The following is a 16,289-nucleotide window of genomic DNA, read 5'->3' as shown; positions in this document are numbered from 1 at the left end:
ACACAATATATGGAGCCATGTCCAACTGCTTGACACCAAACCACATCCAATCCATTAAATGGCCCATATTTTAAAAAATGTATTCAGATTTTTCCATTAACATAATACATAAGCAACTTACTTAGTACTCAATTATTTTGAAATATCAGTAAAATATAACATAGTCCAGATAAAACATCATCCTTTGCGGCTTAATCACCTTCAAACCTTCAATTACAAACCGGTTTTAATGTGTATTAAGCCAAGCGTCTTCTTTAAAGACTGATCTAGGTATTCAATCAAGTCATAAAGAAATTGTGAGTTGGTACAGTTAAAAATTAAAAACATTGGGCCTCATTACACGGAAGGCGGTAATCCAGGGTGCTATTAGCACCCTGGACCATGCCGGTAAATTACCGGCACCGCCTTGGCGGAAAGGGGATTTACCGCCCCATTCCAAGGTTGGAGGGGCGGTAAATCCCCTTTCCGCCATTGCCCTTCCCCATTCCCATTTCTGCCCCATAGGGCTCTATGGGAATGGGGAAGGCGCTAATTACGGCACCGCAATTTTGCGGTGCCGTAATTAGCTCCGAGGTCCCTTAGCGGGTTGGTACTTAACGCCTGCAAGAAGCAGGCGTTAATTCCTCCAACCCGCAAAGGGACCTCGTAGTACGGCGGTAAGGGTTAACGGTCACCGTTGCCATTAACGGTGACCGTTAACCCTTACCGCCGTCCGTGTAATGAGGCCCATTATTGCCTCCTTAAAAAAATGGACAAAGCAGGATAAAGTGCACCAAATCTTCCTCTACACCCATATCGCAGTAGCATTTAGTTGGAGCCTTTAGCCAGGTGGTTCTTTTCACCAATGGCAGTAAGTTAAGCCTGCCTTTAAGAAGGAGTCTTCGTCCCATCAGGGATTCTAAATCTAATATTGGGCTTGGGGCACCTAGGCCCTAATATACTGAGCATAAGCTGCAAGGCACGGTAGAGCAGAAATGTTCTTCCCATCCACCCACAGCAATTTTATTCTGCACCAGATTTGTATTTCTTCCTTAGCCTGGTCATAATTAATTCTTCCTCTTCCAGCCAGGAACCTTTCCCAAAGCCTGCTTCCAGACTTGTACTAATCTGGCTTAAATATGTCAGTGCGGAACGATACGGTGAGGCAGGCTGGAGAGGGCACGTAGGAGAGCTGAAGCTGCAGCTGGTGTCGGTGCTGCGGGGGGACGTGCCCGATACAGAGGACAGCCGACAGAGCCTCGTTGAGAGCCAGAAACAGGCTTCTGGTTGGGGAACACAGCCAGACCTACACATAAGCACTGTTGCTCACGGTGGATGAGGACTGGACGGATGGCCACGGTGCCTTTGATCGGTGGATCGCGCAGTTGAAATTGACGTGAGGCAGACAGTGCGGCAACCCCGCGAGCACTATGCTTCGCAGAGAGATCCCCAGTGGGGTAGAGACCTCGCAGGAGCCCAGAAGAGGGCGAAACACAGAACGTCGGCCCTCACAGAGTCCCGTTACACCAGAGGACTGGGGCCGGGTTTGGTGTGAGATCGGGTCGGACAGTACCGAAACCCTGCGGGCACTGCGCTTCACAGTGAGACTCCCGGTGGTGTGAGGACCCCACAGGGCTGGAGCCCAGAAGAGGGCAAGACACGGACAGTGCGGCAACCCCGCGAGCACTGTGCTTCGCAGGGAGACCACCGGTGGGGTGAAGACCTTGCAGGAGCCCAGAAGAGGGTGAGGCACAGAGCGCCGGCCTTCACGGAGTCCTGGCACACCAGAGGACTGGGGCTGGGCTTGGAGCGTGCTCAGGGCCGGTGGCACTCGGGAGGAGGCGAAGGAGATCGCCACAAACAGCTTCAGGCAGGGGTGCCCCGGGAAATCTCGTTGAGTGAACGAGCTGCCCGGAGACGGGGTGCCGAGCGCAAGACCCTGCACAGCGCGCCCCGTTGTTAGCATCCTGGTTTCTTTGCGGGAACTGCTAAGGACGCCTGGTAAAACCAGCGTCCTTAGCAGGTCCCGCGAGGAGACCTCGTAATGGAGCAGTAAGTTAACGGCTCTGGCACCTTTACCAACGCCGTTAACCCCTTACCGCCTTCCTCGTAATGAGGCCCATGGTCTATTTCAAATTTAAACATGAAGGAATTGGCATAGGAAGGTGCTATGGTGGAGATTAATGGTACCTCCATGGGTGCGTCATGGCACCTCCCTACGCTAATGCAAGCTATAGCCACTGGGTCAGTTGCCAGGTATATGAGGTCAACACCTGTTGACTGAGATTTTGGGTGTAAGAAAGAGATTCATCATCCATAATAGTGTTGTAAGCCCATATGTTAAGGAGTAGTTTAGAGAATAGGGCACAAGTTAGAAACTCAATTGGCCAAATAGGTGACAAACTGTACATTTTAGTGGAGCATTGTGATAGTGAGAAAATGGCACCATTACACAAATGCCAACTTGACCAAAGGTGCCGGGTGCACAGGTGCTCTTATCACGGGCACCTGCCGGGCCAAACGATTTGAGGCTGCACCCCTTCTATGCCCCCTAGCCTGGACTTGCAGAGATGCAGTATGTGTGTCCCTCACTATTGAAGGCTCGCTGTTGCCCCTGGAGAAGTGAGCGGCCAGCAGAACAGTCCTTCTGGGTTCATTATTTGCATAGGGACGTTGCTGCCTACATCAGAGTAGGTGTAATGCCCCCGCATTTTTTGTTTGTTGCAGATCCCTTTGGCTCCACATCAAATGTAGCATCAAAAAAGCACTTTATTGTGCATCAAGGGTAAAGCAAACATGAGAAGTGTAATTATGTGGCTAGTTATTACTGGGCCAGTTTAGCCACATAATAACACTTCTCATGTTTGCTTTACCATTGATGCCAAGTAAACAAATCCATACTGTGATGACTGATTCCCCAGGGATAATCTTCTCCCACATGGCCAGGGTAGGGCAGCCGCTACCTGATTCTGACCCTGGAGTGGTATTATGAGGAAGAATCATGTGGGAGGGGACAACTATCGGGAGGAAGTGATAAATCCAAGGGAACAGACACAGTATTCCTCCGATGGAAACTATAAACTTTGAATTCCTGGTGACATATTGTCAATCTGAACAACATACTATTCCCACTTCATATAGACATAATGCTCACTTAACATCTCTTGTTAATTTTGGTTTTAACGTGAACAACAATCTAAAGAAAAATAGCTTTTAAAAGTCCAACATTCCTCTGGACTCCTACTCCCATAAAACTTTCATTACTGGGATGAAGAAGAGTAGAGGGAGTTAATGTGGAGAAGAAGAAACGCCAATGTGCATGCTAGGTGTTGTAATGCCCATCAGTGGTGCAGGATGTTTAAAAATGGTGTGCCTTTTCATGGCAGCAGTGAAGGAGAAGGAGAGATGCAGAGCGGGCACAGCGGGAAGCAGTACTGAAGGCAGATACATTTGAGCAAACTTGGTGGAGAAAAGCAGGCACCTCCTGCTGGGACGGCAAGAGACTGGGAGAAGCAGAACGGGTGCCGCAGAAGATCTGTGGACAAGCCGGCAGCAGTGGAGAGGCTGGAAAGGACACGGTCACAGTGAAAGGCAAATGTTCCACTGGTGGAGGACAGAGAAGCTTCCAGGAGGACTGCATGAGGGTCTGCAAGGCGGGAGACACTTCTTCGAGACACAGACATCGCTGCCGCCTTGCACCACGGGTCAGACATGCCGGCAAACCCTGGTGAGTCTGCCCAAGAGAATTGGGAGCCCCGTGGCATACCGACAGGCATAGGAACAATTGAGAACTCACTTTAAATATCAAATAGGCAACACAAAAAGACTGAATTTACACAAGTCTCCATATATGAGATGCTGATATGGGTAAAGCTGGAGTAAAGGTTGTCATGAACAAATTAACTTGAATGAAGCAATTAAAAGGCCAGATCTGTATACATTTTCATATATGAAAAGCCAATATAGGGAAGATTGGAACACGTATTGCCACAAGCCAATGAAAGCTAACAATAAAGATAACAAGCTAAAATTGAACAAGTCTCTATATAAGGGATACCCATATGAGGGAAGTTGGGACAAGTGATAACTGGGGCCAATAGAGTATAAACAGTGAAGGAAAACAACTGTCTAATACTTAAAGAGAAAGAGAACTGAAATACTGTTAGAGGACCTGGTGAAAGAGGTGCATCAGGCAGTCGGCCTTTGTGGGAAAGATACCTGGCAGGAGAGTATACCAGGGCATCTAGTAAGCCCAGAGGTGAATTCCCGGCAGGGGAGTACACCAGGAAATCAATTTAGAGTTTGTGAAAAGAAAAGACATTGGGAAAGGGGTTCCTGACAAGAGAGTATACAAGGAATCCATCTATATAAGTTGTTTGTTGGAAAAGACACTTTTCATAATCTTAAGGGAGTGTTATGTGAAAGAAGACATTTCTTCCACTCCCAATGACCTGTTCTTTGAACTGAACACTTTCAATATTCTACCTGAAACAGTTCAGGGAAAGTGAGTCATCCCCTGGATACACAGATTGTTTTTGTTGGATTTATATATTTGATTGTTGCACACGTTTTACTGAATTTAAAACAGAGACATTTACCTTGCATATTTTGTTGTTCATTTGTAGTGTGAGTGTCAGATATGTTTTGGACACAAGGACAGTTTGCCTACTATTGATGACAAGACACAGGCAGATCTTTAGTTTTAGTTTCATAGGTAGGGGAACTTTCTTTAGGATATGAACCAAAAGGTTGTTATCTAAAACCATTTATTTTAATAAAATATCTAATGTTGAAAACATTACAACTTTGTGTCTGTCTCTCATTTCTGGCCCCTCACAATAGCCATTAAAAAGGAAATACAGAATGGGACTACTAATGTATGCCAGTCTAGCCACATAATAACACTTATCATTTTTGTTTTACTCTTGATGCCAAGTAATACATGTAATGCCACATTAAGAAAGTATATAGAACATTATGAAACTGCAGTTTCCTTGTATACAGGAAACTGATTGGCACCATCATCTCTTTTCCTGCACGACACTATTTCCTCTCATTAATTTTCTGTAAGCTTTGGATACAGTTTAGGCGTAGACTTTCAATTTTTCTAAATCTTTTCCCTCACCATAACCTATCCCCTTTGGGCCAAGGTGACAACTCATACTAGAGTGTGTTCTTATGTAGATGCAGACAAGTGATTTAACACAAAATGTGGGGACCCCTGCGAGCCATGCTGGGCCAAACTCAGCAACAAAGCATGTTGGCCTGGACCACTATGGATGCACAATGTGCATGCTGATCATGCTGCTGCAGGAGCATGCTGCACACTGCATTAGGTGAAAAATGCGAGTACATGTTTTAATCAACCCTTAAGTCTTTTATCTAGCATACAAACAAGGGGCTATGCCAACTCCTTGCATGTCCAGTAATATTATGTACAGTAATGATAACATAAGAATACATGCCCATGCATACTCTGCCAGTATCCCCATGCCCAAATATTCTCTTGTTGGCTTTGCCCTTAATGCCAGTAAAGGTCTACCACCACAGGAAGAAAACATGTTACTGCTGCTGCCTAACCCCCAAACTACCACTTAAGAACACTCCTCATGTTAAGTTTGCTCTCAATACCAGTAAAACATCCAATGTCACAGTGAGAAAACAGTTACTTGCTGAATGCACAAGTGCCCCACCCATCCCATGTAAGAACATAGTAGCCTTACCCCTTATGTGATTAGAAAATGCCAGTCTAGCCATGTAACAACAATGATCATGCTTACTTTACCATAGATGCCCAGAAAAGAATGCCATGCCACTGTAAGAAATAGCTTGACAGGCTGCACACAAAGGCCACTCTAGCTAGGTAAAAAATGCCATTCTACAGAAACAAATGTCCAGTTTGCCCGCTCCGTTGTGCTATAAACCCCCACCCTAAACCCTCCCCCAGTTGGCTTTGCCCTAAAATATCGGTAAAACATGTAAACAAAATGTCCTTGCTCCAATTTCCTTTGCCTGGGTCCCTGCCTTGCACGCACACATTCACACACCAGCCACTCATCCACCGGCAGCGGGTGAATCTTTTAATTGGAGATGCGTAAACATTTCACAAAAATATGCCAGAGTGACTGAGCATAGCGAGGGAGCCTGGACCAACCAAATGTGATTCAGGGGGGTTCCTCCCATGCCCTAGACATTTTTCTTAATAATGAATTTAAATGGTGCATTTTACAGCACACTTTCTGTGAAAAAATGGTTAAATGGCTAGACAGTTTGTAATTGGTTTTGTAGGGTAACTCCAATCTAAAAACCCAATAGATGCAATTCTCCAACAGTGCACATGAGCGCATTTCGCAATGCATTTTCATGATGCTTTTGTCCACAATACATGCCAGTATAAAACATTTTTCAAGCTGGCAGTGCCCATACATGTTCATGATGGCTGCACCAATATATGGCAGTAGTCCCATAAAAGAACATACTCGTGTAGTAGTAGTAAACATGTCCAGATTGGTTTTGCCATTAAAAATACCATGCCACAATAATAATCATATATTTCCACATTGGTGAGAGTGCACACACTCCGGCTTCAGAATGAAATGCTAAAGACATTATTTCTTCCTGAAGTAAGGGTGCAGGTACTCAGACTTCAGAAAGAAATAATTTATTTCTGAACCTGGATGGCCAGGGTCCCCTTAGGACAATGCCTGCCTACTGTACACCTCATATGTGCCTATGTAGACTAGAGAGCTGGACTTCACACATCCATTCTCTTCTGCACCCCGCGCTTCAGTGCGTGCCAGATCACTCGGACCTCTCCCACTGCACTTGGGTGGTAGCAGTGAGCGGTATGAATCAACATAACAGACCATAACTTCATGTCATGTAACTGCCACTCACCCTCAGACCAATCACAGCTTTCACTGCAGGTGACAACTCATCACCCCATGTCCTTCACTGTCATTAACCCATAGTCTTCATCATAGAGAGTAAGCGTAGTAGTGTGAAATGGTGGTTATCAGTATCACCAGTAATAATTCCATCCATTCCATCCGATTGATCCGATCCATCCGTTCCGTCCACTACATCTGTTCTGTCCACTCCTATACACCACCATTCAACTAGAACACAGCTATACTATGACACATTTGGCCTAGCTCTTCTCATACTAACATGACCCCACGAACACCTCATCATCCTATTAAAACACAGCTAGATGAGCACATTCCGGCTAGCTTGGGCGTCTCCTCAGGCCTAACGCAGCCAGAACTCGGTCTGGATGTCTACCCTCCAGACTGAACACATCCAACTGATTTCCTCAGCACCACACCTACTGCTAACAAGCAGCTCTCATACTACAACCACACCAGCTGCACACATATCCGATGCGCCCACGCACCATACGAAACTCTCTCTCTCTCTACTGACTCGAACTACGGTTCCCAAGGGCGTTCAACCTACCAGCGGTTTGAGGTCATACCAATGACACATAAGGCGCTATATAAATGCCAAGTATCAAGACAAAAAGGTACTGTTACGTCCCGGGTTGGCCCTATTAGGTTTAAATCATTTGAATGCTATTACCTGGTCCAATCCTGTTAAACTACAAACGTTTTTCCTTCTACATTCAATCATACAGAACAAATGACACCTTATCAGCCCCAAGTCTATAAAAAATCAAAATGTTATTATTGAAAACATAATCATATCAGAAAAGGAAAATGAATAAGTAGCATTTTACATGTTACAATTGCAGAAAGAGCAGAAAAAATACAGTGAGGCCCAACATAAAAGGGCACATTGAAATAACATTTGCATCAACAAATACACATTTTTCAACATGGACATTAAGTACATAAAATTAGAACAAAGACAAGTCGAACATAGAAAAGGGCATGTGTAGATTACACGCTCAGTTTGTCCGTTTAATCAGAAATAAGACTTATTTTTTTAAACCAAATTATATTTCTGACTATATTACTAACTCAAAAAAGAAAAACCTTTTGTTTGAGATACAAGAGGAGACTGAATCCTCTTCTCAGATTGTGAGGAAATCCCAGAATTGGAGATTATTCTAATCTGGGGTTGGGTCTACCAACGCAAAAAGGTGGAGTTTAGGAGGAACCTAGAGAGATGCGCCTTCAGAAGGTGGACTCTCAACAGTCCGAGGTCCAGGTGGATGATGTAATCTGCGAAGGACCTTTAATCCCCTCTTGTAGCAGTGCGTTTTGGAGGTTATAAACAGGTAAAGTCTTTTATTCAAAACAGATCACTTTCTTCTGTTTTGAATAAAAGCCTTTACCTGTTTGTAACCACCAAAACGCAGTGCTACATCTCTCTTCTTCTCACGCCATCCTGCTCAACCGTCTCTGTGATAACCTGGGTATCACCGATCAGGCCCTGGCTTGGCTGACCTATTTCCTCTCCAATCGACCCTCCCAGTTCCAACTTGGGTCCTTCCTTTCCTCTATCTCACTCTCTACCTGTGGTGTTCTCCAGGGGTCTAACCTCTCTCCCTGGCTGTTCAACCAATACCTGACACTTCTTGCCCACCGCATTGCCGTCCTCTGCCCCAACTTTCAATGCTATGCGGATGACACTCAACTCATTTTCAGACTTCCCTCTGCCACTTCTTCTCCATCTCTCATCTCTGACTGCTTGTCTGCTATCCAGTAGTGGTGTGCCGCCAATGATCTCTGCCTTAATGCCAGTAAGACTGAGATTCTCCTCATCAGCACACCTGCTCCAACCTTTCCCGTCACTCTATAGCCGGCCTCTTTTGGCCCTCTTCCTGCTTTCACCTGTGAGGCTAAAAACCTCAGGGTCATCTTCGACTCCACACTCTCCTTCTCTCCTCACATCTCTGACGTCTCTAAGAAATCACACTACCAGCTGCATCTCCTCAGAGTTATTCCTCCTTTCCTCTCCTACCCCCCAGAAGCTCATTGTCTCCAGAGCTCTGGTTCTCTCTAGGCTGGACTACTGTAACAGCCTCTTTTTAAATCTACCTGCTTGACCTCAAGCCCTGGGATCGTATCTCTCCAGGACTGAAATCTCTGCATTGGCTCCCAGTGGCTTTGAGGATTAAGTTCAAGACCCCCTGCATTGTCCACAAGGCCTACTGGGGCCTGGGGCCTCGATACCTTCAACTCTCTCTTCCTAAATATCTTCTTTCTCAAACTCTTCGGTCATCCGCCTCCAACTCCCTCAGGGTCAGTCACTTCTCCAAGCAACGAGTTGGTGTTAGATCTCTGTCTTCGGCCGGGGCCTCCCTCTGGACCAGCCTCCCTGCCCCGCTGAAACTTGAGGAGAACCATCTTCGGTTCTGGAAGCACCTCAAAACCTTCCTCTTTTCTTCTGCATTCTCTCCTCCTCTCCCCTGCTGAACTCCTGGCTGAAACTGCACTGGTCGCCTGGCCACCCTCTGATCTCGAGCTCAGGTCCCCTCCCCCGCCAGTTGCACACCGGCACTGCCTCCCTGGCAACCCCCGCACTTATGGACTGTTTTTGTATCCCTACATCCCTCTACCTGCACTTGACACCTGTTGTCTGCACTCACCCTGCACTTGCCACCAGCTGGCCGTTCCTTTTACTTATGGCTTTCTATTTATTCTATATATTTTTTTCTGCTGTTGATCTCTTCTACTGCACTGACCCCTCCCCCAGCACTTTTCCCCTTTCCCCTTCCCCTGCACTTGCGCAATCTCAATGTCACTTGGCCTAGTAAGATCGCTGTCTCTGTCTTCCCTCTGTTCCCCCTCCCTTGCCTCATCGCACCTTCAAACACTTGTGTATATTTGTATTTGTATTTATTAAATTTCCTATAGCGCTTTAATCCAAAGCGCTTAACATAAAACAGCATGAATACAATAGAAGCGATAAGTACAAGTCATGAGTCAAAACATCAAGAACAGTAATCAGAACAATTTGCCGAGGTCATGAGATTAAGAGCCTGGGTAGGGGAAAAAAGAAAGGAAGTAGTAAAGAATAGTTAGGAGGGAGGATGAAGTAGGAGAGATTTTAGGGAGGAGCGGAAGGAGGAGTATGACGTTATAGAGCGGATAGAGAGGGGTAGGGAGTTCCAATGGAGAGGGACCAGGAGCTAGAAAGAACGGAAACGGGAAGGGACACAAGGAGGGGGTGGGACAGTGAGTAAGAAGTGGTCAGCAGAACAGAGGGGGCGCGAGGGAGAGTAGAAAGAGAGGAGGGAGGAAAGGTAGGGAGGGGCAGGATCATGGAGAGATTTGAAGACAAGGCAGAGAAAGTTGAATTTAAGTTGAGATTGAAAGGATAGCCAGCCAAGAGAGGAGAGCGAAGAGGAGATGGAGTCATGAGGAGAAAGAGAGCAAAGGGTGCGGATTGCAGAATGGTAGAGGGATTTGAGGGGGGCCAGATGAGAGGCGGGGAGGCCAGAGAAAAGAGCTGAACAGTAGAAGAGACGAGAAAAGATAAGGGAAGAAATTATGAGTTTGGTGGCATGGAAAGTGAGGTAGGACCGGACTTTGCGAACATTGTAGAGGTGGAAGCGACAGGCACGGGAGGTTAGAGAGATATGGTGAGTAAAGGAGAGGTTTGAGTCAAAGTGGAGGCCTAAATTGGGGCAGAGAATGGGATATGAGCAGGAGGAAAGAGGATAGAAGGAGGTTGAGAAGGAGGAGGAAGGATGTTGGCAGGAAGGAATAAGACTTGTGTTTTGTCCGTGTTTAGGGTGAGAAAGTGGGAAGACATCCAGTTTTTGATAGCAGTGAGACAGGAAGAGAGTTTGAGGTGGATGTCAGGAGTGAAGGAAGAGAAGGAAAGGAAGAGCTGGGTATCATCAGCATAGAAATGGTAAGAGATACCAAACGATGAGATGATAGGTGCAAGAAAGGAGGTGTAAAGTGAAAAAAGGAAAGAGCCAAGCACGGAGCCTTGGGGAACACCAAAGTCAAAGGGATGAGTAGGGGAGGAGCGGCTGCCCCAGGAGACAGTAAAGGAGTGATTTTATATATATATATATATATATATATATATATATATATATATATATATATATATATATATATATATATATATATATTTTCAAAAGAACCGACTTAGCGTCAGTCATTTAAGGAGCACTCTCCTTCTCCTTCATACCAGGCTTCATAAAATAGGCGGTTATCTTCATGTCATTAATGGCTTCTTTATTCGTTTAAAATACATCTTCCATGCTTCCCAAGAATATCGACGCGTTTCGCAGCATTACTTGCCGCTTGTTCACAACACCGTTTTACCACCACCATATTGTTTAAATACAAACATGTGACTACAGACATAGAAATGGGACAAGAGAGTTCTACTACAGTAAACATAGAAGAAGGGACTTAATGTTGTTAACAATGCTGTCGGACATCTTTAAAGGGTTTTAAGTCCCTGTCCTTTTGAGTTGCATACATCGTGGTCAAGTGACCATGTCGACACAAATGCTAACCTTCAAACGAATTGTCCTCATAATTTGAGCATTGCATTGATTTTAACCAAGGTCCTTCTTTAAAAATACTACGCTTAACAGAGTTAACATAAATCTGACGACAACCTTTGCCATTCTTTGAAAAGAGAATGTGCCTTTTCTTCACACATAAAGTGCATAATGCATAATAAAGTGACTAGTGCTAGCAGCTCACTAAAGTGCCTAGTGCTTTAGTGTTTTTCAGCCTCTAATTTTTTATAAAGTGCTTAGTGCTAAGACTTGTATTGTATTCAGTGTGAAGATCTATTTCAATTTTATGGACTAAGTTGCATATAGATATATGTATAGGCGCGTTATAAATGCCATATCATATCATAACAATGAATGCCCATAGATTCTCATAACTTAACAATAAGGTGCATGGTTGTATGCCTTATAGGGTATTCTGTTCCACAAACTCAGTCCAAATGTATATCAACTTCTGGTGTTACAGGATTGTAAGGCACATTCAATATCAGTAAGTAAATATTCTACCAACAGAGTAAACAGCGAAACACAGTTTTCACCTTCGTTTAGCATAGATAAAATTAGGTCAAAACAAGATATGCTCAGAAACAATTATTCAAAATGCATGTAAATCTCAGCATTCCGATACAGTCCAATGTTGTGCATAGTCAGGTAAGTTAATGTGCGATCTAATCTGCATGGTTCATTCACATGTCTTCAGAAATGGGTCAACGGGTCATGTTTTAGTCACGCAATAGATGTAAACATGGTTACAGTTAGATCTCCATTAGGTACCAAATATGATGGGTTATACAACAATGCCTGCGGTATCTAGTGATGATTTTTCTTTCACAAAAAGGGACCTAGATAGAAGTCTTCATTCATCCCTAATGGACAAACCGAATCAAGCTGATGTATCCAGAAAAGTTCCCTCTGGTCCAAAACTTTCTGGAGGTTAACCCCACGGGGGTGTGGGTGAACTACTTCCAAAATTGTGAATCTCATCTGGGCTATTGTGTGCTTCATTTCCAAGAAATGTCTGCAGACCGGGGTTCATAGGAGTCATGTTAAACTAGGTGTCCATCTTCTTTACTTTGTGTTTGTGAAATAACACTTATCGCCTATGTGCAATTTGAACGGTTTATCATGGCGGCATTAATCAGCGTATATTTTCATCTTCTGTTTGCTGACTTGATCAAAATATTTGAATTCATCATGCTCAACAGACTTGGTTGCCCCGGTTGATTACCCAAGTTGCCTGCAATCTTGTTTGCCGTTTCTACCCTAACACTAGTTCAGCAGAACCTGTTCCTGTGGCGCTGTGAGGAGATTTTTGATAATCCCTCAGTCTGGTGCACAGAGCTTGATTGAGGGAAATTTAATTTGCTTTGATATGTTGCAGAGTTTTCTTTAGGTTGCTCGTACATCTTTCCATGATGCCATTGGCTTGAGTACAAAGGAGAGGTATTTTTCTGTGCACAATTGCCTTTGTATAGTGTATGTCCTCTCCTGCCTTATCAAAAATGCTGGTTCACATCGCTTGAATGAAAATAAGCATTGAAGAGGGAAGGTCAGAATACGCCTCCCGTCCCGGAAGACCCTCGAATAGGAAGAAGCACCGAAGACAATATGGGCGCCGATCGTACGTGCTCACACCAATCCCCACTGCTCCCTTAATGGACACCTACCACAAGAGATGCCCTCTCGCCAGACCCTACAACCCTGGAACCGTGTGAACACTACCCAGAGTGGATGAAGACGCACAAGAGGGAGCCAGAGACAGCTACATGGACAGAATCGACTACAGCGCGAGAAGCCATGCCTCAAGTCGTTAGAGACACCACGATGACATAGCTACGTCATACATGAAGCACACATGCCATACGCACAGTCGAGACCCTCACACACCCAACCACACAAAGAACACATGTGTGCAGTTCTATGAGTTAGAGGACAGTGAAATACATACTGTCTGCACGTTTATTATTTTTTACATTAGCTTGCCACAGCAATGCAGGAACGCAAGAAGCGCATGCTTAAATGCTTGCAGATGCTTACATGCAAATAACCCTATGGAATGGCAGGAGCACTCGAGGTACCTGACAGCCATAACACACTAATCTATGGACACTATGAAAGGCGCATACAGTAGCAGCCAGACCATGGCTTACGAAATTGTAGTAGGCCATAGCCGTTTTAAGGAAAACCTGAAGCCACACAGAATGCTATGCGAGCAGAACCACCACAGCGAGAACAAAGCCACTGCCAAGGTCGTAATGTTGCAAGTGATATTCCTTACCCTGAACCGAAGTAACATGAGCTGCAAGGGAGCCCATTCCCTGTAAAATACAGAATACTTCAGAGCTCCTGAGCTCACAAATGTGGTCTCCAAGCATGTTATACGGCCGAGCTGATAAGGAGCCAAGATTTGGTGGCTGGGAAGAGCAAACCGTCTCACAGACCAGACAATGATCGCAACACATTTGTTACACTCAAGCTACAGTTCGGCGCTGGGAACGGAACACGCTCACAGCAATGATGGTCCACACACGGTTATGACGCTGACACATAGTTGCACCTCACGGACACATAGCTGCACATGCACCGTGAACAGGTGTCTTGTGGGCTGGAAACTGAGTTTGTCCCAGGCCTGGGGGCCCACGGTTCCACCAATCAAAATCCATGACCCTACGGGTGAGTAGCTGGATCACTGACCAATCATGGGTACGCACACAGTAACAATTAGTAACAATTTTCGGGAAGGTCCAAGCCTGACACCTGACGTCACCTGGTCCAATGAACTAACCTCTATATGTACTCCTATAGAGGAACTACCACTCAACAACCTATCCAGAGTGGAGTTAGGTTTTTGGAGAAGGGCCTGGAATGTGACGTAAGTTGTGACGGCATTTCCTACCAAAACTGGCCTGCGAGCCAGGATTCGCTGAGAGGTGCCCCGAATTGCTGCTGTGCATGTGATACCGGTGGTTTGTTGGCTGTAATAATCCTCAGTTATACCTTGCTACTTGTCTGGATCTTATGTTCTTTTGGGCTGGGAAGGAGTTAGGCCTGCCATGAGTTCTGTACCCACGGAATCCTAGCAAAAGGCTCTGCCTGGGAGTTAACCCTAACAGCATGACCTAGGCTCACGGATATCGTCCTCTAAACCGAGTTTTGTTGCCATTTTCTGAAAATGTATAGCTGGCTGGGCATAATTTTGTTTTGGGGATTTACAAATTAAACATAAATATACTTATCATTTTGTACTAGTCCTTCGATAAAAAAAATACTTTGCCAGTGCTCCACAATTCCTTCGGAGTTAAGTTAAGCATGACTTGAACATGCCAGCAACTTTAAAGAATCAAGCATTGGCAAAGCCAAACACTTTTGGCTGTCATAGGTAAAATGCCTCAGTTAAGACCACACCATTATTAAAGAATAATAAATTCCACATACGTCATAAAAATAAGGAAAGTACTTAACAAAAAACATGACACGTATTTCAGGCAAAATTGCACAGAGAAACAAACACTGTTCGGTCATACTGTGGGGATCTGGAATAATTTGGCTTTGTGTGTGTGTGTGTGGGGCGGGAATGTAAATAGAACAAGGCTAGCAAGCAGTGAAGAGCGGAATCTGAAAGGACAGCAGAGGCAAGTGATTTCCAGTAAGGCACACACAAAATGCTCACCTTTCAGCAGATCATAGTGCCAGAAGCATACAAAAGGGGGGAAGAAATAGCACACCACGAAGTGTGCTTTAGTATATACCATATCTATACCAATGAGTTGTTGTACCACTTTAGAGACATATAAACCACGAAAAAATACCAGACCTCTTCATGCTCATTTTTGAAAAGATTACATTAAAAGAACTATTGAAACTCGTATAACATCCATTGTTAAGAACTTAATTTTGTTTCAAGAAAAATAAAGCTTAATAAGAACTAAATTAACTGGGTTTTTTCAATGACAAAGTAGACAGAAAACTGCCTTTCTTGAAAAAGGGGACAGCACCTTAGTTCCACCACCAGCAGAGAGCTGCCAGCGTCTGTTTCCGTCTACCTCACTCGCCCACATCACAGAGGCGGATAGTGCCACAAACTGCTAGAATCGGGCGAATCTTAGCGAACGCAGCTTATCACAGCACCTTACACATCAAACCAGAATCTTCCTTCTTACTATCTGCACGTGTACTCGTGCACATTATGACAGCACTCATGCGTCGGAGAGTTCCAAACTGAACATTGTGAAGCGTCTATGCCAGCCATAGGCCCAGCGCTTAAAAACAGAGCTCTCTCTCACTTCCTGCCATGAATGTTATCTGTGTTGGGAGGGCGGTACAGGAGGGAGTTAAAAGGAAACGGCCTGAGCCTGGTGCGGGCACCGGCAGCGCTTCGGTGTGCATTCGGGTTTAAGCAGCTCGTTTGGAGAGACCTCTGAGCGGAGCGCGGCAACACACAGTGCCCGATGGTGTGGTGCTGCTTCTTTGTTCATCATCAGGTACGTGAAGGGCAGAGAGGTAGGCCATGGCTACGCACTTGTTGATCTCAGCGTCGCAATGCACGATGCAGACGTGGAAGCAGCTCACGACAAAAAATGGCACTGTAGTTGTGTGGACAGGGCGTCATTACTCCCACATCCATCTTCCTCGTCACAATCCTTACTTCCGTTGAAACTTGGACTGCGACGCTGAAAATAGAACGTTGACGAGGAAGACCAGGACTGGAGTAATGAAGCCATCTGGTCATTAGCATCGATGCAAGGAGTCTTTATTTCATTTGTGTTGGTATTCTGTTATGTTGTTTTCTTGAGGTCAGGAAACTGAGATTAAGCTCAGTTTATTAAATCAAAGCGAGTTTTAGGAGACTGTTTAC

General features: G+C 45.0%; 1 protein-coding gene across 2 annotated transcripts in view; it reads left to right on the top strand.

The window, feature by feature from the left end:
• ARHGEF3 (Rho guanine nucleotide exchange factor 3) overlaps positions 1–16,289 on the top strand; it is a 1,464,987-nt gene that overhangs the window by 655,600 nt on the left and 793,098 nt on the right. Inside the window, exon 1 of one of the 2 annotated variants that reach the window (XM_069643670.1) lies at positions 15,726–15,915. The exons of the other annotated variant lie outside the window; for it this stretch is intronic. Coding sequence (XP_069499771.1) covers positions 15,883–15,915 — 33 coding nt within the window. The 5' untranslated portion in view covers positions 15,726–15,882. Of the gene's footprint in view, positions 1–15,725; positions 15,916–16,289 lie in introns of those variants that run through there. 2 annotated transcript variants of the gene reach the window in all.

This window comes from Ambystoma mexicanum, chromosome 2p (genome assembly GCF_040938575.1).
Source record: "Ambystoma mexicanum isolate Mex_15411 chromosome 2p, UKY_AmexF1_1, whole genome shotgun sequence".
NCBI classification, from domain to species: domain Eukaryota; kingdom Metazoa; phylum Chordata; class Amphibia; order Caudata; family Ambystomatidae; genus Ambystoma; species Ambystoma mexicanum.
The sequence above is the reverse complement of the archived record's forward strand: the minus strand, read 5'-3'. Positions and strand labels throughout refer to the sequence as shown.